The 24,474-nt window shown below is 44.7% G+C and overlaps 1 protein-coding gene and 1 long non-coding RNA gene across 2 annotated transcripts; one reads left to right on the top strand and one right to left on the bottom strand.

The window, feature by feature from the left end:
- Nucleotides 1–205: 205 nt before the first annotated feature.
- On the bottom strand, nucleotides 206–5,628 carry SNRNP35 (small nuclear ribonucleoprotein U11/U12 subunit 35). The gene is given in 3 exon segments (XM_030335682.1): nucleotides 206–492; nucleotides 495–1,073; nucleotides 5,544–5,628. Coding segments are annotated over 2 exon segments (750 nt in total). The 5' UTR covers nucleotides 1,071–1,073; nucleotides 5,544–5,628; the 3' UTR covers nucleotides 206–318.
- A 245-nt stretch (nucleotides 5,629–5,873) lies between these two features.
- LOC115527908 lies at nucleotides 5,874–22,475 on the top strand. Its single transcript, XR_004344319.1, has 4 exons — nucleotides 5,874–5,921; nucleotides 6,333–6,499; nucleotides 13,937–14,112; nucleotides 22,146–22,475. It is a non-coding gene; the product is annotated as an uncharacterized LOC115527908 (long non-coding RNA).
- The last annotated feature ends 1,999 nt before the right edge of the window (nucleotides 22,476–24,474 follow it).

Below are 24,474 nucleotides of genomic sequence, written 5' to 3'. Positions count from 1 at the left end.
AAAACAAGTTCTCTACTGCCAAATTAAACCAGAGTGGTGGCTCCGTACACGTGCCCTTCTGTATGGCTGCCGGTGAGGACACGACTGTAATAAATGTAATGGGTCCTTAGAACTACAAGGTGAAGAGGAGAAACCCCGTAATTATCAGCGTGTTCAGCTTAAACCTGGGTTCTAGACTGGAAAGAAAACTCAACTCCAGACCCCATCACCACCAGCAAGTTTTATTCAAGCACTGGACGTACACTTTGTATAAAAGCCATGCATCTCTCTGTGCCTCCGCGGTGTCTTTGTTTGGGCTCTGGTGGTGCTGGTGAGCCTCTACTTACTTCGGTCCCTCTTCTCCCTCCCCTTGGCTCTGTCATCTCTGAAGTCCCTCTCTCTCTCCCAGTCACTTTCTGGCCACACCCTGGTTGGCTCTCTCTCCTGCCATCTCTTCTCCCTGCCTCGGTCATGGTCTCGGTCCCTCGTCCGAGAGTCCCAGTGTCTCTCTCTCGCGACCGAGATCGCTCCCCCCCCCCCGCTTTTCCCTTTTTTACCTCTCTGTACTGGTCGTTTTTAACAACTGGCAAATTAATGGGTTTCCGAAAAGGTCGATCACGCCCCCCAAATCTCAGCTGCCCGGATTCCTTTTTCCCCCCCAGACCTCCTCCAAGGCGCCGAGGGATCCACCCTTTGAGGGTCCTTTCCAGCTCGTAGTCCACGAATATCTCGTGCTGGTCAATAACCAGGCCGTCTGCATCTCGGTAAGCTTTGATCAGAGAACGCTCCTCTTTGTATTCGATGAAGGCATAGCCTTTCGAAAAGCCCGTGACCAAGTCCCTCACCAGCCGAAGCCGCCGGATGTCCCCGTAGCGAGAAAATACTTCCTTTAACTTCTCCTCTTTGGTCTGCAGGTTTAGTCTCGCCACGAACAGGGTGAGGAGGGGGTCTCCCGTGACGCCTTTGTTGGGGGTGTATCGTGCCAACATTGCCCTCCAGATAGCGCGATCGTGTGGGTCTTCATCGGTGCCGTCAATGCTGCCAGCTTTAAGCGGGTCATACTCCTTGGCGATGGGCATCCAATCGTTCATGTTCTAGGAGGGATCACAGCAACCTTTAGGGAGCACCTCCTACGAGCTACCCATTTAATCCTTACAACAACCCCACGAAGCAGATACTACCATTCACCCCTTCCTTCAACAGGGAAGGAAGCACGATTCCCAGGGCCTGAGGCCTCCCAGCTAGAAAGTGGGCAGAATGGGGATCAAAGCCAGACAGCGGGGCTCCAGGATGCTCTCACCCGCTGCTCCTCCGTCCCTCCCGGGAAGAAGCAGAGGGCATCGTGCCTGAGTGTGGTCCATCTGTGTATCAACCAGGTTATCACCTCAGGGCACTTACCGATTATATTACAACGTGGCAACATGGATCAACATTTGCCTTTCAGACTCTAAAATGGCCCTGAGGGGCGCCTGGGTGGCTCAGTCGGTTGAGCGTCCGACTTCAGCTCAGGTCATGATCTCATGGTTCGGTTCGGGAGTTCGAGCCCCGCGTGGGGCTCTCTGCGGTCAGCGCAGAGCCGGCTTTGGGTCCTCTGTCTCCCTCTCTCTCTGCCCTTCCCCCCGCCAACATAAACATTAAAAAAAAAAAAAAAAAAAAAAGGTCATAGGAAAACCAGTCTGGAAACTGCTAACGGAAAATGGTGTTTTTAAAAACTTTACTACCAAGAATTTCGAACATGTACCAACGTAGAGAATGGCATAACCCTCCACAAACTCATCACCTGACTCTGACCAACACATACCTAGCCTGGTTTCATCTGCGCGGCAACGCACATCCCCATTCCTAGATTACTCTAACGGAAATTCTAGGTATTACATCGCTCATCTGCAAATGTTTTGGTACGCATCATTAAAAGAATAGAAAGATAAGGATTTAAAAAAAAAAAAAACTACAAGGGAAAATGGTGCTTTTAATGTAGTATTTTGCAACAGGTAGCAAAGCTAAAACTACAGTGACTCAGCAACAGCAGGCTCTCAGGTTCAAAAAGGAATATGGGATTTCTTCCCAATTCCCTGGCTGATAATCTGTTTATGCCTCTAGGCATGGGAATTGATTGCAATGGTAATTTTAGCCTGCAAGCATACTCCAATTATCTGATACATGATAATTTTTTTGAAAGAGGGTGGAAAGTTTAAGTTCAGAGGAGAGGCTGATACATGGTAATGGATTCACATTCTGGTGAATCTGCTGGAATAATACTTGCCAACATTTCAAGACACTGCTACTGCTCACATGACCACTTCCGTAAAACTTTAGAGCCAATACTGAAATATGTTACCTTAAAACTAGGACTCCAGGGGCGCCTGGGGGGCTCAGTCGGTTAAGAATCCAGCTTTGGCTCATGTCATGATCTCACAGTTTGTGAGTTCAAGCCCCGTGTCGGGCTCTGTGCTGACAGCTCAGACCCTGTGGCCTGCTTCGGATTCTGTGTCTCCCTCTCTCTCTGACCTCGCTCCCCCCAGCCCCCGCTCTCTCTCTCAGAAATAATAAATGAATAAACTTATAAAAACAAAAACAAAAACCAGGACTCCAGGAACCTGGCTGGCTCAGTCAGTAGAGAAGGTGACTCTTGACCTAGGAGTTGTGAGTTCAACCCCATGCTGTAGAGCTTACTTTTACAAATAATAAGGATTTGAGGGGCGCCTGGGTGGCGCAGTCGGTTAAGCGTTCGACTTCAGCCAGGTCACGATCTCACGGTCCATGAGTTCGAGCCCCGCTTTGGGCTCTGGGCTGATGGCTCAGAGCCTGGAGCCTGTTTCCGATTCTGTGTCTCCCTCTCTCTCTGCCCCTCCCCCGTTCATGCTCTGTCTCTCTCTGTCCCAAAAATAAATAAACGTTGAAAAAAAAAATTAAAAAAAACAAATAATAAGGATTTGGGCACCTGGGTGGCTCAGTCGGTCGGACGTCTGACTTCAGCTCAGGTCACAGTCTCACGGTTCGTGAGTTCGAGCCCTGCATCAGGCTCTATGCTGACAGCTCAGAGCCCGGAACCTGCTTTGGACTCTGTGTCTCCCTCTCTCTCTGCCCCCTCCACCACTCACGCTCTGTCTCTCTCTCTCCCCCAAAATAAATAAACATTTAAAAAATTTTTAATACAAAAATAATAAAGATAAGAAAAATGTAGGGGTGCCTGGGTCACTCAGTCGGTTGAGTGTCCAACTTCGGCTCAGGTCACAATCTCATGGTTCGTGAGTTCGAGCCCACGTCGGGCTCTGTGCTGACAGCTCAGAGCCTGGAGCCTGCTTCGGATTCTGTGTCTCCCTCTCTCTCTGACCCTCCCCTGCTCACGCTCTGTCTTTCTTTCAAAAATAAATAAACATTTAAAAAAAATTTTGTAATAAAAATTTAAAAATTATAAAACTGGGACTCTGTCAAATTTATATAGTAATCCTCATTCATAACATCTTCCCATGATATTTATTTATTAAAATATGGGGCACCTGAGTGGCTCAGTCTGTTTTCCCGAACGCACAGTAAACATTCTTCAGTCTAGTGTCTGCTTCACTTTATCTCCAGATTCTACGACACTGCCTGATAAACACTGGGGAACTGAACTAACTCCAATCAAAATTCAATGAAATTTTTCTTTTGTCCAAATCAGACAAAAAAGATGACTTCATGGCGAACTAAGAGCCAAAACGACTTTATACTGTCTGCCACCAAACCGTAAAAGGAGGTATATGACTGCCAGCACTAACCAGCAACTTTGGAGGAAGCGCCTCTCTGGCACCCTTATCAGTGAAAGGATGAGGAACAGCTGGGGCAATGAGACAAGAGAGGATTTCCAGGCCCCTCTGGGCACTGCCTCTAACTCTTGGGTCTCTTCTCGCTCATGGTTGGAATTTCTCCACATTAGGAAAAAAAAAAAAGACAGAAAGAAAGAAAAGAAAAAAAAAAAGAAAAAAGAAGAGAGAGCACGATGTTGACTCTCTCCCTGCTCTAGTATTCTCTAACAATCCCATTCTACTGGCCCTACCACTCTGGGCCGCACTCCCCACCCTCCCTCACAGGGTTGCAGGAAAACAACAAGGACGATAATAATAATTATTGTTAACTTGAAGACGTAGGAGGTGCCAGGCCCTATGCTAAGCACTTAACTCCCCTCACCTCCCAAAACTGTCAGGATCTAGGTTTTACTATTAATGCCATCTCCGGTGAGGAATGAAAGACACAAAAAGGCTTTCTTTTGGGGGGCGCCTGGGTGGCTCGGTCGGTTGAGCGTCCCACTTTAGCTCAGGTCATGATCTCACCCTTCGTGAGTTTGAGCCCCACTTCGGGCTCTCTGCTGTCCGCACAGAGCCCGCTTCAGACCCTCTCTCTCCCTCTCTCTCTGCCCCTCGCATGTTTGTGCACGCTCTCTCTAAACGATTAATGAGGGGCGCCTGGGTGGCGCAGTCGGTTAAGCGTCCGACTTCAGCCAGGTCACGATCTCGCGGTCCGTGAGTTCGAGCCCCGCGTCAGGCTCTGGGCTGATGGCTCAGAGCCTGGAGCCTGTTTCCGATTCTGTGTCTCCGTCTCTCTCTGCCCCTCCCCCGTTCATGCTCTGTCTCGCTCTGTCCCAAAAATAAATAAAAAACGTTGAAAAAAAATAAAAAAAAAATAAAAAAATAAACAATGAATGAATGAATTAATTAATTAATTAATTAATAATTTTAAAGCAGTAAATGCCAAGAGAGCAGCAGGCTTCACGGCTTCCCATTCGTCTTTCTGGGAGTATTCCCTCCCTTGCCGCATTATGTGAGGTTTCCTACAGTTTGTTTGGATTTTTAGATTCATGTCATTATTTCATAAAACGGGGATGAGATGTGAGAGATGAGTGGTGGGGGATGGAGGCGGAAGGGGCAATTAATCATTAAAGACAGAAGTGTGGAAAGTGAAAAAGAACGCTGGATCTGGAGACAGAACACCAGGTTTAAGACCCAGTCCTATCGTGGGAAAAATTTAAATCATCTGTAAAATGTAGCTACATGCCACTCGACTAGGTTTTTGTGAAGATCAGAAACAGCAGCGTCCGTGAAGGTGCTTTATAATTATACATTACGATACAGGTCAGTTAATTAAGAAACCACCGAACAAAGCGTGCCTCTCCTTACTGACTCGGCCGAGTTCGGATATTCCCGCGCTTCGCATCCAGGTAGGAAACAGAACTGAAGTCGGACCGACGGAACTCTCCCGAGCATGCGCAGTGGCGCGGTGGCCGCGAAGGCGGAAGTCTGGGAGGGGGGACGGGAAGCCTACACCCCAGTAGCCCGGCAGTGCCCCCGCCTTGGCCACCGGCCCTCGAGGCTGGCCCTCCCCGACCTCTCGCCTTTTCAGTGGGCGAAGGGGTCCTTCTTCCACCCCAGCTCCCGCCCTCGCTTCCCGCAACACAACCCTAAAAGGGCTTCCCGTTTGCCAGGCTTCAACATGGCGGCCCTGACAGGAGCGCGCGCACTGTCCGGGCCGAATTCTCTCGTCCTTCCCGCCGGAGTGGGCCCTGCTGCCACCAAGCCGTTCCCACTCACCTCAGAAAGGCTCGGGATCCCTTCCCACGGAAGCCAGCACCAGACTCCAAACGCCGGTAGATCCCTCTTGCCCGCCTGAGCGGAGCTTTACATTGGGAGAAGCAGATTCGCCACGGGCAGTGTTTTGGTGGTTTTTTTTTTTTTTTTTTCCTTTTCCGTTTTTGCTTTTGTTTTAAGAAATTTAATCCACGTGCGTTGAGCGTCGACGGTACAGCATCCCCGAAGAGAATGAATTTTCCATTTTTCTGTCTTTTTGCACGAAGACAGAAACTGCTAAATGGAACAGTTAAGTTGAACGAGTACCGAAAGTGCAGTTAGTGGTCTGGGAGTGGCCGAATCGCCCTCCGCAGCGAAGGGATCTGGCAGCGCAGCGAGAGTGTCAGTTCTCAGACGCAGTTTGGAAATCGGGTGGTGTAGTAGCGTCTTCAAAGGATGCGTGTGCTGGTTCACACCAAGGGAGAAAAGGGTTCAGGGAAGGGTTGACAACCCTGACTCCATCTTGCGGCGGCCACCATTTTGTGGGGTTCCCCGACGAGCCGCCACCTCTTGAAATCATGATAAACATCCTGAGGTTTGAACACCCGGGAAGTTCCCCCATCTCATAATAGTGAGGCAAAAGAGGTCAACCGATTACTCGGCAACCAACTGAATTTCCAACTGAAATTTCTCCCTCGTTGGGGCTTTAAGCTTTAAAAACAACTCTGCGGACGGGCACACCAGCTAACTTGGACTGCCCTTCCCAGTTTGCAAACCCAAAGAAAGCTTTGACTCCTTTTCACTCGTTTATAGGCTCGTTCCTGAGGTTTTTGCTTAACAGTTTGGAGCCGAGTTTGGGATATGAAGCGACCTAGACACCTCCTGCGGATTTCTGGACCTGCAGAAGCGAGCACCGCAGCCCGGGGTTGCTTCTCTTCCGGCGGCTCCTATAATCCCGGGCTGGGAGTGGGGGATGACAGGTATGGTCCTCTCACATCCCCGACCACCCACCTTGGTAGAATTCAGGAGACTTTTCTGCTAGCAATTCAGGGAAGGATTCTTCCAACGCAGAATGGGTACCAATCTCTCAGAAAGAGCTCTTACTCACCAGCCATCTGGGGCCCAGGGAGCTGTAAATTTCCTCAACCTGGGCTCAAATCACTAAGGATCATTTAAAACCTCCCTGGTCCCGTTGGGCGCACCTTTGGTATCCCTAAATTGGTGTATTTAAGAGCACAATTGGAAAGGTGAAACTATCATACTTCCCCAAATCAGTGGAAACCTATTTCAATTGGTACTTTTGGAAGTAGCCTCCAAAAGAACAGACTCCGCTCTGGCCTCTGCAAAAGGAAAAAAAAACTTCAATAACCAAAGAAAGATGAAAAGGATTAGAACAACTCAATACTGAATCAAAAATGACCCACTCCTCTTCCATCCAATTCCCCCCCCCCCCCCCCCCCCCACTGCACGCCTTCCATTTCCTCCAGTGTATGCAGGTCTTTCCAACCTTCTTATTCTTTGAAGTTTCTCCCTCCCCAGCCTTGCCACCATCCACACTCCCAAAATTAACATCATAGCCCCTTTCAAAGTCAAACGCACTAGCCCTAATCCCAGTAATCTGGTCCTCTGACCCTCTGGTCCTAAACAGAACTTCTAAATCTTGCAAGACTTTCCTAACCCTAAAGAAAATCCCGAAGAGTTTACCCGACAACTAATTTGGACTATCAGTGCCTATAATCCAGGCCCTTCTGACCTTTACCAACTAGTGCGCATGCTTGTTGGACCAATATAGGCCCAAGAATGGGTAAATAAGGCTGGATGGGAAGACCCCCTACAGGATTTAAAATTTCCTCATAATGAGGCCCTAGAAAAAACTACTGATATAGTTGCAAATTTAGTCAAAATGATTCCCCATATGTGGGGACCTCAAAATAAATTAGAAGGCAGTACAAAATAAATAAATAAATCCTGAACCTTCCAAAAAGGAATACTTGAAATATAAACGGTGGTTCCAAAAGAACAAAAATCTCAAAAACCATTCCTTTATCAGATTTGAGGACAAAAAGGGGATTTTCCCCTTTCTCTTAGCAAACACCTATAACAATTCAGAATGAAGATGGTTTTATTCTTATAGACATTAGGGCACCTTATTCAGTCCTCAGCCGCAATTTATTTTCCAGTCCCCTGCCTCAAGAATACGAAAGCATCTGACCATGATCAGGGTGCTTAATCAGCCACCAACTATCCCATTATCTCAACCCCTAGATTTATTCTTGGCACTTAACAAGGCAACCATTCCTTTTTATGGGTGCCCTCATCCCCAGCACTTTTTTTTTTTTTTCAAGTTGGCTCCATGTCCAACTTGGGGCTTGAACTCCGGACCCTGAGATCAAGAGTCACATGGTCTATAGGCTGAACCAGCGAGGTGCACCACCCCCTTTCCCAAACACTTTTCTTAGGAAGAAATTTTTTGCAGGCTCACTGGGCCCATATTTCCTTTGACCAAAAAAATGAAATGCTATTAGATCTGCCTTCTCAAGCTTCAGAATTCCTAATTCTACTGATCTGTTCAGGACTGTCCTCCAGTCAGTCCACTGCCCCCCATTCTTAAATGCACTCCCTGATCAATTGTGGGCCACCTCTTCCACCGATATATGACACATAACCTTGGTTCCCCAATAACTATTCAAATTGATCATTAAAGGCCTCACCCAGGGGCGCCTGGGTGGCTCAGTCGGTTAAGTGTCCGACTTCAGCTCAGGGCATGATCTCGCAGTCCGTGGGTTCGAGCCCCGCGTCGGGCTCTATGCTGACCGCTCAGAGCCTGGAGCCTGTTTCCCATTCTGTGTCTCCCTCTCTCTCTGCCCCGCCCCCGTTCATGCTCTGTCTCTCTCTGTCTCAGAACTAAATAAACGTTAAAAAAAAATTTTTTTTTAATAAAGGCCTCACCCAATATTAAGCAGTACTTATGGCCATTATAAGAATAACTCCTGTTATCAACAAAGGATTGATCATCCCCATTACTAGTCCTTGTATTACCCCCATTTTTCCAGTTAAAGAGCTCCGTAATAGAGGAAACTATCTTGTTCAAGACCTCAGGGCAATTACCAGTACTGTCATACCCTGTCACTCTGTTGCTCCTGACTTCCACACCCTCCTTTCTAATATACCAGCTGCAACCACTGCTTTTTCTGTTGTTGCCTTATGCAGTGCCTTTTTCAGCATCCCTGTCGACCCCCAAAGTCAGTATCTTTCTACTTTTACGTGGAACAATCAACAACACATTTGGAGAATCCTACCCCAGGGATATAATGAAAGCCTTGCCTGTTTCTCTCAAACCTTCCATGCTGACCTACAAGATCTTGATTTCCCTGGGATATCTACACTTTGCAATATATAGATGATTTATTATTATGTTCTCCTACCCTAAAGGCCTGTGGCACTGACACTAAATGCCTTCTGAAGCAATTAGCCAACAAAGGACACAAAGTATCTAAAGATAAATGACAATTCTGTTCTGCCTCAGTCAAATTCCTAGGCCACCTTTCTGCCAGATGGGCTAAAAATAGAACCAGACAGAATTACTACCTTCACCCAGTTCTCTCAACCCTAAGACTAAAAGGCAATTACACGGTTTCCTGGGTCTTGCTAGATACTGTCGCCCTTGGATTCCCAAATATTTCCTCATAGCTCAACCCTTACACTAAGCCTTCCATACTACTACCACTCCAAACCTGATCCCATGGTCTTAAGAAGCTCCTTTGTTATTTTTTTTTTAAGTTTATTTGTTTATTTAAATAATCTCTATACCCAACGTGGGGCTCAAACTCTACTTGAGATCAAGAATTTCATGCTCTTGGGGCACCTGGGTGGCTCAGGTCATGATCTCGCAGTCTGTGAGTTTAAGCCCTAATCGGGCTCTGCTGACAGCTCCGAGCCTCGAGCCTGCTTTGGATTCTGTGTTTCCTCTCTCTCTGCCCCTCCCCTGCTCGTACTCTGTCTCTCTCTCGAAATAAATAAATATTAAAAAAAGAAAAAAGAAAAAAAAAGAGTTGCATGCTCTTCCAATTGAGTCAGCGAGGTGCCTGCCTTTATATCTTTAAAAAACAGGGGTGCCTAGGTGGCTCAGTCGGTTAAGTGTCTGACTTTGGCTCAGGTCATGATCTCACTGTTCGTGGGTTCAAGTCCCACATTGGCTCTGCACTGTCAGTGCAGAGCCTGCTTGGGATTCTCTCTGCCTCTCCTTCTCTCTCTGCCTCTCTCTCTCTCTCTCTCTCTCTCTCTCTCTCTCAAAAATAAATAAATAAATTTAAAACCAACCAAACAAAAAAAACCTCACCTCTTCTGCAGCTCCAGGACACCCTAATTACCAACTGCCTTTCTTTGTTTTTGTCCATTTGAACATCCTTTCCCAAAGGCATGGAGGCCTACAATGCCCCCAAGGGTATGGCAGTCTTCAATTAGACCCTGTGGCCAAAGGTTCACCTCCCTGCCTCCGTGCCCTGACAACCCACCTGTATACTCATTATATGAGTATACTCTATACTCATTACTGCCACCAAAAAATGAACACTAGATTCTCCCCCATAGGTATTAGGCCTACATACAGTTAGAACTCTGTTAGACTCCCACCACACACACCTGTCTGCCAGTTGACTTAGAAAATTGGAACTCTGGTTTCTTTGCTCTCCGAACGTTTTAGTCTCTCATTGTCCCCCTCTCAGTCCTTCTACCTTATGTCCCTTACCCCTCCAAAACTCAACTGAACACATCCTGTGACGGCATCCTTGTAACTGACTCATTACTTACCCCTTGATTAGACCTTCATGAAATTCCCAAATACAGATTTTGGGATTCTCTCTCTCCTTCTCTCTGCTCCTCCCTCATTTGCTTGTGTGTGCTCTCCTCTCTCTCTCAAATTAAATAAAGCTTAAAAATAAAATAAAAATGTTTTTAAAAACTTACATATTAAAACTACTTGACACCATTCTCCTTCCCTCCAGCTTATCTATTAAAAGTTCTCTCCAGCTTATCTATTAAAAGTTCAAGCCCGTTTCGGGGCGCCTGGGTGGCGCAGTCGGTTGAGCGTCCGACTTCAGCCAGGTCACGATCTCGCGGTCCGTGAGTTTGAGCCCCGCGTCAGGCTCCGGGCTGATGGCTCGGAGCCTGGAGCCTGTTTCCGATTCTGTGTCTCCCTCTCACTCTGCCCCTCCCCCGTTCATGCTCTGTCTCTCTCTGTCCCCAAAATAAATAAACATTGAAAAAAAAATTTTAAAAAAAAAAAAAAAAAGTTCAAGCCCGTTTCAAATAAGATACCCCTGAAGCCAAGGTCAATCATTATGCTGACCCGGCCACCAAAGATGTGACACTTAACTTCTGATTCACAAATGTCCATCTGTATGACATATGGGGCACAAATAAAGTGGTCCTATGGGCACAATACTGTTGGAAGCCATCTCCAACTATTGCCCAACAAATATTTCAAAATGTACAATTTAGCCCCTTGCACAATCTTGGGAAACCATATCACACTGCATTAGGTCAAGTTCCTCTTCCCAGTGGGCCTTTTGACATCTGGCAAATTGATTTCATCCAGCTTCCTCAATGGTAATGATCTGTGTGTTTCTCACCAGACCAAGGCATTTCCTTGCACTCAAGCAACAGCAAAAGCAGTGGCCAGAAACCTATTAGAAAAAAATCATTCCCGATTGGGGCATTCCTTGACAGCTACACGGTGATTGAGGAACACATTTTTTTCTGGTCATACTATCTGAGAGGTCTGCAAAATCTGGCCATCTCTCAACATTTTCATTGCACCTACCATCCTCGATATTCACAGGATTAGTTGAACACTCTAATGGCATAATCAAAACTCAGTCGGCCAAACCAACCTCTGCCTTTGGTCTACCGCAGCCCACAGCTTTGCCTCTTGTCCTTTTAAATCTAAGATCTACCCCTAATGGAAGGGCTCACTTGTCTCCATTCAAAATCATCGCCGAGTGCCCTATGAACATAGTTGAGGATCCCTTGCCCTCTACTTTGTTATAAGGAGAAATTCTTCAGTACAGAATATATATGGAAGGCCAAATTTGTTCAAGATTCATTTTAAAGAGTGCTCCTGAGAGACAAAATACTCACAACCTTAAGCCTGGAGATCTAATATATTGGAGGACACATCAACTTAGAGATTCTTTACGGCTGAAATGGAAAGGACTTTATCGGGTATTGTTAACCGCCTTGTGTGCAGCAAAGCTACAAGGGGCTGACTCATGTATAGATTCATGTTTCTCATTTAAAAAGGGCTCCAGATTCTGAAAACAACTTTCAGAAACCCAGAACTGAAGGAGACAATGTCTGATCCCAAAAGCTGATACCCAAAATTTAGGATCAAGCCAGAACCCTCCTTTTACTTGAATTCTCATTTTTTTCCTTTTGTCTTGTTTCCACCACCCAAGATAGGCCTGAAGTCATTCATGACTTCTGCCTGCTCCGTTGGTTCGAGTTCTTAACTGAAGACTTCCTTATTAACTCTTAGGTTTTAATAAGACTTGACACTGGGGCACCTGGCTGGCTCAGTCGGTACAGTATGCGACTCTTGATCTTGGGGTTGTGAATTCAGACTTCACGTTGGGAATAGGGATTACTTAAAAAAATAATTTTAAAAATAATAATAAGACTTGACACCCTATAGTCTCTACCCTTTGTTCTCAACTCCTATACAAATTCAAGGTGAAAAACCAGTTAACAATATTGTTACTACTAAGTTCCATCAAACAGAGAACCGCCTCTGATTGGAATACTAACTCCATTATTAAGCTGTCCCAACCATAGCCCGGGGGATTCCCCCCCACCCCCGCTGAAGAATTGTTGCGTGTCAGCATAACCCACTCAGCAGACATCCCAACCAAATACTAAATGCTCCCTTTTAACTCTTCTTCGTTCAGTAAAAATGCCCCATAGATTAGGATCATGTGCAGTGCCTCTAACCATCGCTCCTCCACCCCAGAGGCATCCTAACTCCATTGGCTTCAACCTCCTTTCCCTGTTTTGACATTATTCCTATCCCTAATTTCACTTCCTCTGTAAGATATGTCCACCTGGGACCTAGTGTGGTCTCTACAGATGTAAATCTCATCTTTGCATTAGCTGATTGCTATAATCTTATCAAACTACAACTGTTTTTTAAAGATAAAAAGGCAGGTGCCTGGCTGACCCAGTCAGAAGAGCATGCTTTTTTTTTTTTAATATTTATTTATATTAAATATTTTATTTAATTTTATTTTATTTAATTTAATATTTAATTATATTAAATATTATTTATATTTTTCTTTTTTTTTTTTTAATATTTATTTATATTATTTGGAGCACCTGGGTGGCGTTCACTTCGGCTCAGGTCATGATCTCATGGGTTCATGCGTTCAAGCCCCGTGTCGGGCTCTATGCTGACAGCCCGGAGCCTGGAACCTGCTTTTAATTCTGCATCTTCCTCTCTTTGTCCCTCCCCTGCTTGCATGCTCGCTCTCTCTCTCTCTCTCTCAAAAATACTAAAAAAAATTTTTTAATAAATATTTATTTTGAGAGAGAGACAAGAGTATGAGCAGAGGAAGGAAGGACTTGGGCAAGGAAGGACTCCACTGTAATGAATTTCCCCCACCATAACTGATCAATGGGAAATGAAGAAGAGAAGGGGCCAGGGAAGGGTTGACAACCCTGACTCCATCTTGCAACAGCCACCATTTTATGGAGTTTTCCAGAGAGCAGCCACTTCCTGGAATCATGATAAACGTCTTGGTGTTTAGACACCTGGAAAGTTCCACTTGTCTCACAATACTGAGCAAAATCAGTCAGCCAGTCGCTGAGTGACCCATACCAACTGAAATTTCTCCCTCGCTGTAGTTTTAAGCCTTAAAAATAAAATAAGCCTTAAAAATACCACCTCTCCTTGTCCTCTTTGGACAGGCACACCAACTGATTTGGATTGTCCTTCTGGGTTTGCAAACCTAAATAAAGATTTGTCCTTGCTCATAGGCTCACTCCTAAAATTTTTCTTTAACAACATGAAATTTTGTACATTTTCCCAACCCCTAAATTTAATAAATTCACTTTCGACACAAGCAAAATAGCTTTTTAAATTGAGCTTGGGGCCTTTGACTTTAGAATCATGTGGGAACTTGTTAAAATGCCATTTTCTGGGCCCCGCTGGGATCTGAGAGCTCAGAATCTCTGGAAATTTGCATCTTTTGCAAGTCCCCAAATGATTCTTGAAGCATACTAAAAGACTCCTGCCCGTTAGAGTCATGGTTAAGAAGCCCAGATTTAAAACTTGGGTGTAGGAGGGAAGAGAGAAACAGGTGGTCAATAAATATTTGTAGAACAGATGTATGCATTCTGATTATGGTATGTTTCTTTTTTCATAGGTGCTTATGAAGATTACAACTTGATTGTGTTACACCTTGAAATTCTTCGATACAGTTGTGCTTAAATTTGATGGTGGGTGTCTGGTGGTTTTCTTAAGCCACTCATTTTCTGATTAATCCTTACAAGTGGATGATTTCTGCAACTGGTATCTTCAATGTAATCTTATCCTTAGAAGGTAAGTTTATCTCTAATTACTAAGAACGGTATTACTGTTATCTAGTCTTCATTAAATTTAAGTTTTTATGTATTTATTTTGAGAAGCAGAGAGTGTGTGAGCTGGGATGGGGCAAAGAGAGAGGGAGAGAGAGAGAATCCCAAGGAGTGAGAGAGGAACCTGACCTGGGGCTCGATCCCATGAACCATGAGATCATGACCTGAGCTGAAATCAAGAGTTGGATGCTTAACTGACTGAGCCATCCGGCGTGCCCCTTTATTGAATCTTTATTTGGTAGGTGAACATAGTTTCTAAATATCTACGGCTTTCTTCGTAGTATGTTTTCTAAAAATATATTATTAATTAAAACGTATGGAGCACCTGGGTGACTCAGTCGGTTGAGCAACCAACTCTTGATTTCGGCTCAGGTCATGATCCCAAAGTTGTGGGATTGAGCCCCACATCGGGTTCTGCTCTGACAGGGTGGAGCCTGCTTGAGATGCTCTCTCTCCCTCTCTCTGCGCCTCCCCAACTTGTGTGTGCTCTCTCTCTTAAAAAAGTATTGATGGGGCACCTGGGTTGCTCAGTTGGTTAAGTGTCTGACTCTTGATTTCAGCTCATGTCTTGATCTCAGGATTGCGAGTTCAAGCCCCACATTGGGTTCCATGCTGGGCATGAAGCCTACTTAAAATTAAAAAAATAAAAATTTAAAAAAAGGAAGGAAATTCTGATCATTGCAATAATGTGGATTAACCTAGGAGACATTGTGCTAAGTGAAATAAGCTGGCCCAAAAGAACAAATATTGTATGATTCCATTTATTTACATGAGGGACCTAGAATAGTCAAGTTCACAGAGACAGAAAGTAGAATGTTGGGGGTGTAATGTTAGTGTTTCATGGATGCAGAGGTTTAGTTCAGGAGGATGAACAAGTTCTGGAAAAGGAGGGTGATGGCTCCACAACATTGTGAATGCACCTAATGCCACTGCACTGCACACCTATGAAGAGTTGAAATCGTAAATATGCATATGTGTTTACCACGTTAAGAAAAGTTTTGTTAAATATTCATGTGCACCTCAGTAGCAACCAGCACAACCTAGCACCCAGATCTTGTTTTCTGGTATCATCCTCTAATAAAAGTAACCAGTGCCAGGGCGCCCGGGTGGCTCAGTCAGTTAAGCGTCCGATTTCAGCACAGGTCATGATCTCATGGTTCGTGAGTTTGAGTCCGCATGAGGCTCTCTGCTGTCAGCGCAGAGCTGGCTTCGGATCCTCTGTCCCTCTCTCTCTGTGCCCCTCCCCCGTTTGTACTCTCTCAAAAATAAACATTAAAAAAATAATAATAATAACCAGTGCTCCTTGGAGAAATGGCAGTTCTAGCACTGGGGCAAGAAATACACAAGGTGAGCTTGGAGCAACTTGTAGTGCCAGAAAGTAAGGAAGGGCTAAAAACAAAGCAAAACAAAAAACAATGATGATGATGTCACAGGGACACTGGAGCCACCTAAAGGCTCCCCAGCGGCCAAAGCAGATAAAGTAGTGTTCTCCCAGGTGCCCCAAATCTGAAGTTGTTCTTAAATTAAAAGTTTATAAAATGCATCTGTGTGGAGGGGCACCTGGGTGGCTCAGTCGGTTAAGCGTCCGACTTCGGCTCAGGTCATGATCTCACGGTTCGTGAGTTCGAGCCCCACATCGAGCTCTGTGCTGACAGCTCAGAGCCTGGAGCTGTTTCAGATTCTGTGTCTCCCTCTCACTCTGCCCCTCCCCTGCTTGCACACTGTCTCTCTCTCTCAAAAATAATAAACATTAAAAAATTTAAAATACATATGCGTGTGTTTAGAAAGAAAAAAGAAGAAACTTACTACCATATTTAACAATGTGGTTGAATCTCTCAGATATGATGATGAGCAAAGAAACCGGACTCAAAGAGTACAGTCTACACATTTTAATTTATGGGAAATTCTAGGACAAGCAGCATTGACCTGTGACAATGATAAGGGTCAAAATAGAGCTTTCTTATGGGGGAAGTTATTACTGATTGGGATAGGGCATGAGGGAGTCTCCTGGAGTGCTGGGAATGTTTTATATCTTTATCTTGATGGTGGTTATAGAGTTACACGTTTATGAAAATCCATCAAGGTGTACAACAGAGATCTGTGCACCTTAACATAGAAGGTATAACATGTTTATACCTCGATCAAATGTAAATATGTGCGTGGAAGTGTGTACATACGTGAACATCCAGGAGGCACCGTGGCTGCCAGCATGGTGGCCTCTGGCCCTTTGCGGCTGGCTGTATAAAGGTCAACTTAATTCATTCCAATTTTTAAAATTTAAAAACTTGGTTTCCCAGTCGGATCAGCCGCATTTCAAGTGCTCCATAGATGTGGCAGCTAGTGGCTCGCGTATCCGACAGTGTGGATACAGAATATTTCCATCACCGTAGAAAGTTCTGTCAGACCACACTGATCTAGAGCAGTGATGTTCCATAAAAAGAGGGTGTCAGCCACACGTGTCATCTTAAGTTTTATAGTAACCACATTAAAAAAGTAAAAAGAGGGGCGCCTGGGTAGCGCAGTCGGTTGAGCGTCCGACTTCAGCCAGGTCACGATCTCGCGGTCCGTGAGTTCGAGCCCCAGAGTTCGGGCTCTGGGCTGATGGCTCAGAGCCTGGAGCCTGTTTCCGATTCTGTGTCTCCCTCTGTCTCTGCCCCTTGCCCGTTCATGCTCTGTCTCTCTCTGTCCCAAAAATAAATAAACGTTGAAAAAAAAAAAGTAAAAAGAAACCAGTGAAGGTAATTTTAATCATTTATTCTAAATAGAATAAACCCAACACATTCTAAACATCATTTTAACAGGTAATCAGTAGAAGTATCATTAGAGAGACAGCTTATATTCTCATTTTTGAATTCCAGTGTGCACTTATAATTTGGTTAGGACTAGCCACATTTCAAGAGCTCGCATGCTGGTGGCTACTAGATGAGTGCGGGTGTAGGTAGGTTACATCAAGCTGCCAGCATTAGCTGTTTCTGGGGTAGTGGCAGGACTGCAGGGGGAGGATCTCTCACCTCTTATATCTACTCAAGGAACATTTACAATTTTTCACAGTGAGCATATATTTACACGTGTCTTGTGTTAGTTAGGTCCTCTGGTGAGCAAAGGGTCAGACCAACTTAGGAGCGCAAAGGGGGTTAGTGGAGATACACCTGTGAGTCACAGAGAAGGAGGAAGCAACGCTGGGCAGAGAAACTCGCCTTCAGACCAGGATGCAGATTTGACATGTTAGAAAGGAAAGGAAAGAAACAGGAAGTGAGGGCCTCAGACTACAGCGTGCACTTGACCACGGAGCGGGGGAGGACCCAGAGCAGGTTGCCCCTTAGAGCTGTCCCGTGGGGGACACAAATGGCGTGGTCCTCGTCTCCCTGCTGCGCTCAGTCATCAGCTGAGAGCCCCTGGGAAGTGTGCCCTGGCAAGAATGCTGTGCGGAATCCAAAGGTGCTGAAGCTAGAGGCAGTCAGCGAACCACAACCCTCGCACTGACCGGCCAGTGCGTTCCTTTTTTTTTTTTTTTTTTAATTGTTAATTGTGGTCAGAGGAAACATAAAGTTTACCATTTAAATTCTGATTGCCATTTAATTTCTAAGCATACAGCTCCATAGTGTTAAGTGTATTTACATTGTTGTGCAACCAACCACCAGAACTTTTTTTTTTATCTTGCAAAATTAAAACTCTGTCTCCATTAAATAAAAACTCCCCCAGCCCAGCCCCCTGTTCCAGGTAACCACTGTTCTGCTTTCTGCCTCTATGGATTTCACTATTCCAGGCACCTCGTGTAAGCAGAACCGTAGAACGCTTGCCTTTTTCTTTTTTAATGTTTTATTTATTTTTAAGACAGAGAGAGAGCATGAGTGGGGATGAGGCAGAGAGAGAGGGAGACACAGAATCTGAAGCAGGCTCTGAGCTGTCAGAACAGAACCCGAGGCGGGGCTTGAACTCACGAACTGTGAGATCATGACCTGGGCCGAAGTGTCAGACGCTCAACCGACTGAGCCACCTGGGCGCCCTGAGCACTTGCCTTTTTATGATTGGCTTCTTTCGCTCAGCATCACGTTCTCAGATTCATGCATGTTGTAGCAACTGTCAGAAATTCATTCCGCCGTAGGGCTAGGCTACATTCTGCTTATCCATTCATCTGTGGATGAACATTTGGGTTGCTTCCACCTTTTGGCTAGAGTAAATAATGCTGCTATGAACATGGGTATACAAAGATCTCTTCCAGATCCTGCTTTCTTTCGGCTATATGCCCGAAAGTGGAATTGTGGGATCATGTAGCTATTGTATTTTTTTTTTAATGTTTTATTTATTTTTGAGACAGAGAGAAACAGAGTATGAGCAGGGGAGGGGCAGAGAGAGAGGGAGACACAGAATATGAAGCAGGCTCCAGGCCCCGAGCTGTCAGCACAGAGCTTGACGCGGGGCTTGAACCCACAAACCACGAGATCATTACCTGAGCCAAAGTCGAACGCTTAACCGACTAAGCCACCCAGGCGCCCGAGTATTTTTAATTTTTTGAGCAACACCATACTGTTTTTCACATGAGCTGCACCGTTTTACATTCCTACCAGCAAAGCACGAGGGTTCCGATTGTCCGCATCCTCTGCAAGGCTTCTTAGTTTCTGGGTTTTGTTTTTGTTTGAAGAATCGCCATCCTAATGGCTGGGCAAGATATTCTCCCCTTGTGGCTTGACTGGCATTTCTCCAATTAGCGATGTTGGCTATCTTTTCACGTGCTTCTTGGCCTCTTGAAGGGTCATCTGAAAGGCATCTCTGTGACTGCCATGTCTAGCGACAGCCGACTCTTGAATAACATAGTTTTAAACTTGGCTGGTTCAGTCAGTGGAGTGGTGGAGCATGTGACTCTTGGTCTTGGGGTTGTGAGTTCGAGCCCCACATTGTGTGTAGAGATTACTTAAAAAGAAAATCTTAAAAAAAAAAAACTATGCGGGTCCATGTGGGTTGTTCTGATAAGTACAATCCTATAAATATAATTTCCTTATGTTCTTCAATAACCTTTATTTTCTCTAGCTTACTTTATTGTGAGAATACAGCATATGATACGCATAACATACAAAATATGTGTTGATTGACTACATTATTGGCAAGGCTTCCAGCCAACAATAGGCTATTAGTAGTTAAGTTTGGGGAGAATCAAAAGTTATATGTGGATTTCTGACTGCGCGTGGGGTCGGAGCCCCTACCCCTCATGTTGTTCAAGGGTCAACAGGTTCAAGGGTGATTAGAAATTAATAACACAATATTCTACAAAGCCAGCAGAAGACCTGGAGGGCAGCGTGGACCACCCTAGTTGACATTTGTGCACACGGATAGCATCTTACGCAGATCTGCCAGCACTGGGCCGGGATCATTCGTTTCTCTCAACAACTATTTGGGGAACAGATTTTTACATTCCAGGGTGGATCAAGAGCTGGGCTGGAGAGTGGGGAGGAGAATTTGATTCCCTTCTGCCAAAATTTCCTTTAATGCTTCCCCACCCACTCGGCACCCTAAATAAACATTTCACCTAAGTTTAAAAAAAAAAAAAAAGTATGCTCTTGTGCAAACAGATTCAAAACTAGTGCCCTGGGCACTGCCCTTCCTGCAACCAGATTCTTTTCTAAAGCCCTTCAACTCCTAGAGATGAAGTCACTGACCCGGGATTGCAGGCATTTAAGCCAAACTGGGAAGTCTCCAAAATCTTTGCTGTTTCCATGCATGATTTATGGGTAAGAAGACCTGGAAATAATTTAAAGAACGTGAAGAAAGCCATACTGATGTACCACCCAGGAAATAAATGGTGCCATAGGTATTCACAGGAGCGTAAGACTTAAGTCTGCTTAACGTACCAAGATAGGACCACCAGATGTCTGCTAATGGAACTTAACTGCTGGTGGGCATTAGCCTGCAAACATTTTTGGTTTTTTTAAGTGTGACCCACCCACAACTTTTGTTTTCCATGTCACTTTTTCCTTTGTTTAACCACAAGGCATGACTTTACTCTAGGATCCCTTTTGCACTTTGGTTTCTACTCAAACACAGAGGGTGGAGTGGGGGTAGTGGGGGGCTAGTGCAGCTATATACACTTTTTTTTATGTTTATTTATTTTTAAGGAGAGGGAGAGACAGAGAGAGAGGGAGACACAGAATCCAAAGCGGGCTCCAAACTCTGAGCTGTCAGGGCTCCAAGCTTTGAGCTGTCAGCACAGAGCCCTACACAGGGCTTGAACTCATAAACTGTGAGATCATGACCTAAGCTGAAGTCGAACGCTTAACCAACTGAGCCACCCAGGCACCCCTATATATACTGTCTTAAATCTCAGGGGAAGAGTGTTTCTTCAATTCTTTTTAAAACTTTGGGGGCGCCTGGGTGGCGCAGTCGGTTGAGCGTCCGACTTCAGCCAGGTCACGATCTCACGGTCCGCGAGTTCGAGCCCCGCGTCGGGCTCTGGGCTGATGGCTCAGAGCCTGGAGCCTGTTTCCGATGCTGTGTCTCCCTCTCTCTCTGCCCCTCCCCCGTTCATGCTCTGTCTCTCTCTGTCCCAAAAAGAAAAAAAAAACGTTGAAAAAAAATTTTTTTAAAAAAACTTTGTATGGGGCACCTGGGTGGCTCAGTCAGTTGAGCGGCCGACTTCAGCTAAGGTCATGATCTTGAGGTCCGTGAGTTCGAGCCCCACGTCGGGCTCTGTGCTGACAGCTCAGAGCCTGGAGCCTGTTTCAGATTCTGTGTCTCCCTCTCTCTCTGACCCTCCCCCGTTCATGCTCTGTCTCTCTCTGTCTCAAAAATAAATGTTTAAAAAAATTTTTTTTAAACTTTGTATAATGATATATCCTTGTGACTTTTTTTAAGTTTATTTATTTGAGAGACAGAAAGAGAGAGAACAAGGGAGAGGCAAAGAGAGAGAGAGAGAAAGAGAGAGAGAGAATCCTAAGCAGGCTCCATGCTGTCAGCACAGAGCCTGATGTGGGGCTCAAACTCACAAACTGTGAGCTCATGACCTGAGCCCAAGTTGAGTCAGAGGATTAACTGACTGAGCCACCCAGGCACCCCTATCCTGGTGACTTTAAAAAACTTTGTTGTAAACATGTTCTACGTGTGTTACTAATCCAACTTTCCATATCTCGTTCCCCAATAATTATATGAACTTGGGAAATTTCTTATGTTTCATATTTGAGTGGTAACTAGCTTATGATAATAGCTGACATCTACTGAGCACTTACTGTGTGCCAGTCACTGTTCTAAAGCACTTCACAACAATCTTATGAACTAGATTTTTTTAATGTTTGTTTATTTATTTATTTATGAAAGAGAGAGAGAGCACGCACGAGCATGGGAGGGACAGAGAGAGAGAGAGAGAGGGAGACACAGAATCCAAAGTAGGCTCCAGGCTGCCACCCAGACAGAGCCACCCAGGAGCCCCACAAACTAGATTATATCCTTATCCCCATATTACAGATGGGAAAACTAAGCCCCAGAGTAGAGGCATGATTTACTTACCTAACATCACACAGCTTGCCAGTGGCAGATTCAAGTGTTCAATATCTGAACACTTGTGGTCTGGTCTAGAACCCACCCTTTTGAACACTGTGCTATCATTTATTGTTTTTCAAACTTGAGCATGCATTAGAGTTATCTAGAGGGCTGTGGAAACACAGATTGCTAGGGCCCATTCCCCAAGTTTCTGATTCAGTGGGTCAAGAATTTGCATTGCTGAGAAGTTTCCATGCACCCCATTGCTGGTGGTCTGGGGAGAACACTTTAAGAACCGCTGTTGTAACTCATAACTGTTTTCATAATTTCCCAGTGGAAAGAGAAGGGTTGAGACTGTCGAATTCTATGAGGGATCTAAGAGTTGAGATCATTAACGCTTTATAATAATAGCCAATAATAGCCAACATCCATTGATGCTTATGATGTGCTAGACCCTGGACTAGGCACTTCTCATGCATTATGTCATCTAACCTTCATGCCAGTCTTGGGGAATACTTTTATTTTTTCCAGTTTCCAGTGAAGACATGTGGATTTGGAGAGATTGGGGAACTTGATCAAACTGACGTACCAGCAAGTAGCAGTTGTGAGGTTCAAGTCATACTGCTCAACTCCAGAGCCCAGTTGACCACGACATCATAGACTTCGCAAATAGTAGGTGCTCTGTCTCTGTGGATTTGCCTCTTCTGGACATTTCACACAAACGGAATCATACAATAGGAGGTCTTTTGTGACTGGCTTGACTTGGTGTAACTTCCCAGTAATGAGTTATGACATATGTGAAATGTTGTCTGTGAGAGAAGCTCATTTAGAGACTGTGCCAGAAGTTCTTAAGGGGGCTCGTCATGCAGGTACCTTCTGCCTAGCACATACCAAAATTCCAGACTCCCAGGAGGAAGCCAGTGAACTATGCTGTTTGCATGAACAATTAAGGAACACTGAGCTACTCTTTTCAGATGGGGTGGTGGGAACCCTCCCCAAACACAAGTTCCCAGATCCTAGCTAAGGCCAACCTTGAAAGCAGGATTTTCCAGTGAGAGCATTCCCGGGCCTGCTATGTTAACTGTTTTCTGCACAGATTTCCATAGGGATTATGCTGATTCTGGAGATCAGTTGGAAATGTAAGATGGAGAATATTGCCATCTTAACCATCTTGTTATAATTTATAACACATGATGTCTTTCCATTTATTTACATCTTAATTCCTCTCAATGAGATTTTGTAGTTTTCAGTGTGCAGGTCGTCTTCTTCATTTGTTAAATTTATTTTTAAATATTTTATTCTTTTTGATGCCACTGTTAAGTGGAATTGTTTTCTAAATTTTATTTTCAGATTATTCCTTGCAAGTATATAGAAATGCAATTGGTTTTTGTATATGGATCTTGTATCTTGGAACCTTGAGCTGTTCATTAGCTCTAATAGTTGTGTGTGTGTGTGTGTGTGTGTGTGTGTGTGTGTGTGTGTGTGTGTAATCTTTAGCCTGTTACTATGGTGGATGACATAGATTATCTTTTCTGAACCAGCCTTGCATCCCTGGAATAAACCCTGCTTAGTTATGGTGTATAATAATTTTTATGTAGTGCTGAATTCTGTTTGCTAATATCTTGCTAAATATTTTACATCTATTTTTACTTTACCCATGTTTTATCTAGATTTTTTTTGTTTTTTGTTTGTTTGTTTTTAAGTAGGCTCCAGGGGTGCCTGGGTGGCTCAGTCGGTTAAGTGTCCAACTCTTGGTTTCAACTCAGGTCATGATCTCACAGTTCGGTTTGTGAGATCCAGTCCCTCATTGGGCTCTACGCTGACAGCATGGAGCCTACCTGGGATTCTCTCTTTCCTTTCTCTCTGCCCTTCCCCCGCTCACACTCACATGCGCTCTCTCTCTCTCTCTCTCTCTCTCTCAAAATAAATAAACTAAAAAAAAAGTAGGCTCCATGACCTGAGCCTAAATCAAGAGTGTGACATTTAACCGACTGAGCCACCCAAGTGCCCTAGGTTTTTTTATTATTGCATAGTAGGAGTTCTTTGTATAATCTGGATAATAACCCCTAATAACCGCTTATCGGATTTGACTTGCAGATATATTCACGCATTCTGTAGGCTGCTTTTACACTCTGTTAATTGTGGTCTTGGACACACAAGTTTTATTTTCTTATTTTTATATATTTTTGGATGCACAAGGTGTTTTTTTAATGTTTTATTTATTTGGTTTTTATTTTTGAGAGAGAGAGAGGAAGAGAGAGCGAGCAGGGGAGGGGGAAAGAGAGAGGGAGACACAGAATCTGAAGCAGCTACAGGCTCTGAACTATTAGCACAGAGCCTGTCGCGGGGCTCAAACTCATGGACCGTGAGATCGTGACCTGAGTCGAAGTCAGAAGCTTAACTGACTGAGCCACCCAGGTGCCCCTGGTTTTTTTTCTTTTAACTTTGAAAGACAGAGTGTGAGCAGGGGAGGGGCAGAGAGAGAGGGGGAGACAGAGGATCAGAATTGGGCTCGATGCGGGGCTCGAACCCACGAACCCTGAGATCGTGACCTGACCTGAAGTCAGATGTTCAACCTACTGAACCACCCAGGCACCCTGAATGCACAAGTTTTAAGTGTTGATGTAGTCCTGTTTATGTATTTATTCTTTCATTGCCTGTGCTTTTGAAGAAATCGTTGCTAAATCCAGTGACATAAAGCTCTTCCCCTATGTTTTCTTCTAACAGGTTTATAGCTTTGTCTTTTGTATCTATTTTGAGTTAATTTTTATATATGGTGTAAGGCAAGGGTCCACCTTTATACTTTTGCATGTAGGTATCCAATTTTTCCAACAACATTTGTTGAAAAGACTGTCCTCCA

This window comes from Lynx canadensis, chromosome D3, assembly GCF_007474595.2.
Source record: "Lynx canadensis isolate LIC74 chromosome D3, mLynCan4.pri.v2, whole genome shotgun sequence".
Taxonomy (NCBI): Eukaryota; Metazoa; Chordata; class Mammalia; order Carnivora; family Felidae; genus Lynx; species Lynx canadensis.
The sequence above is the reverse complement of the archived record's forward strand: the minus strand, read 5'-3'. Positions and strand labels throughout refer to the sequence as shown.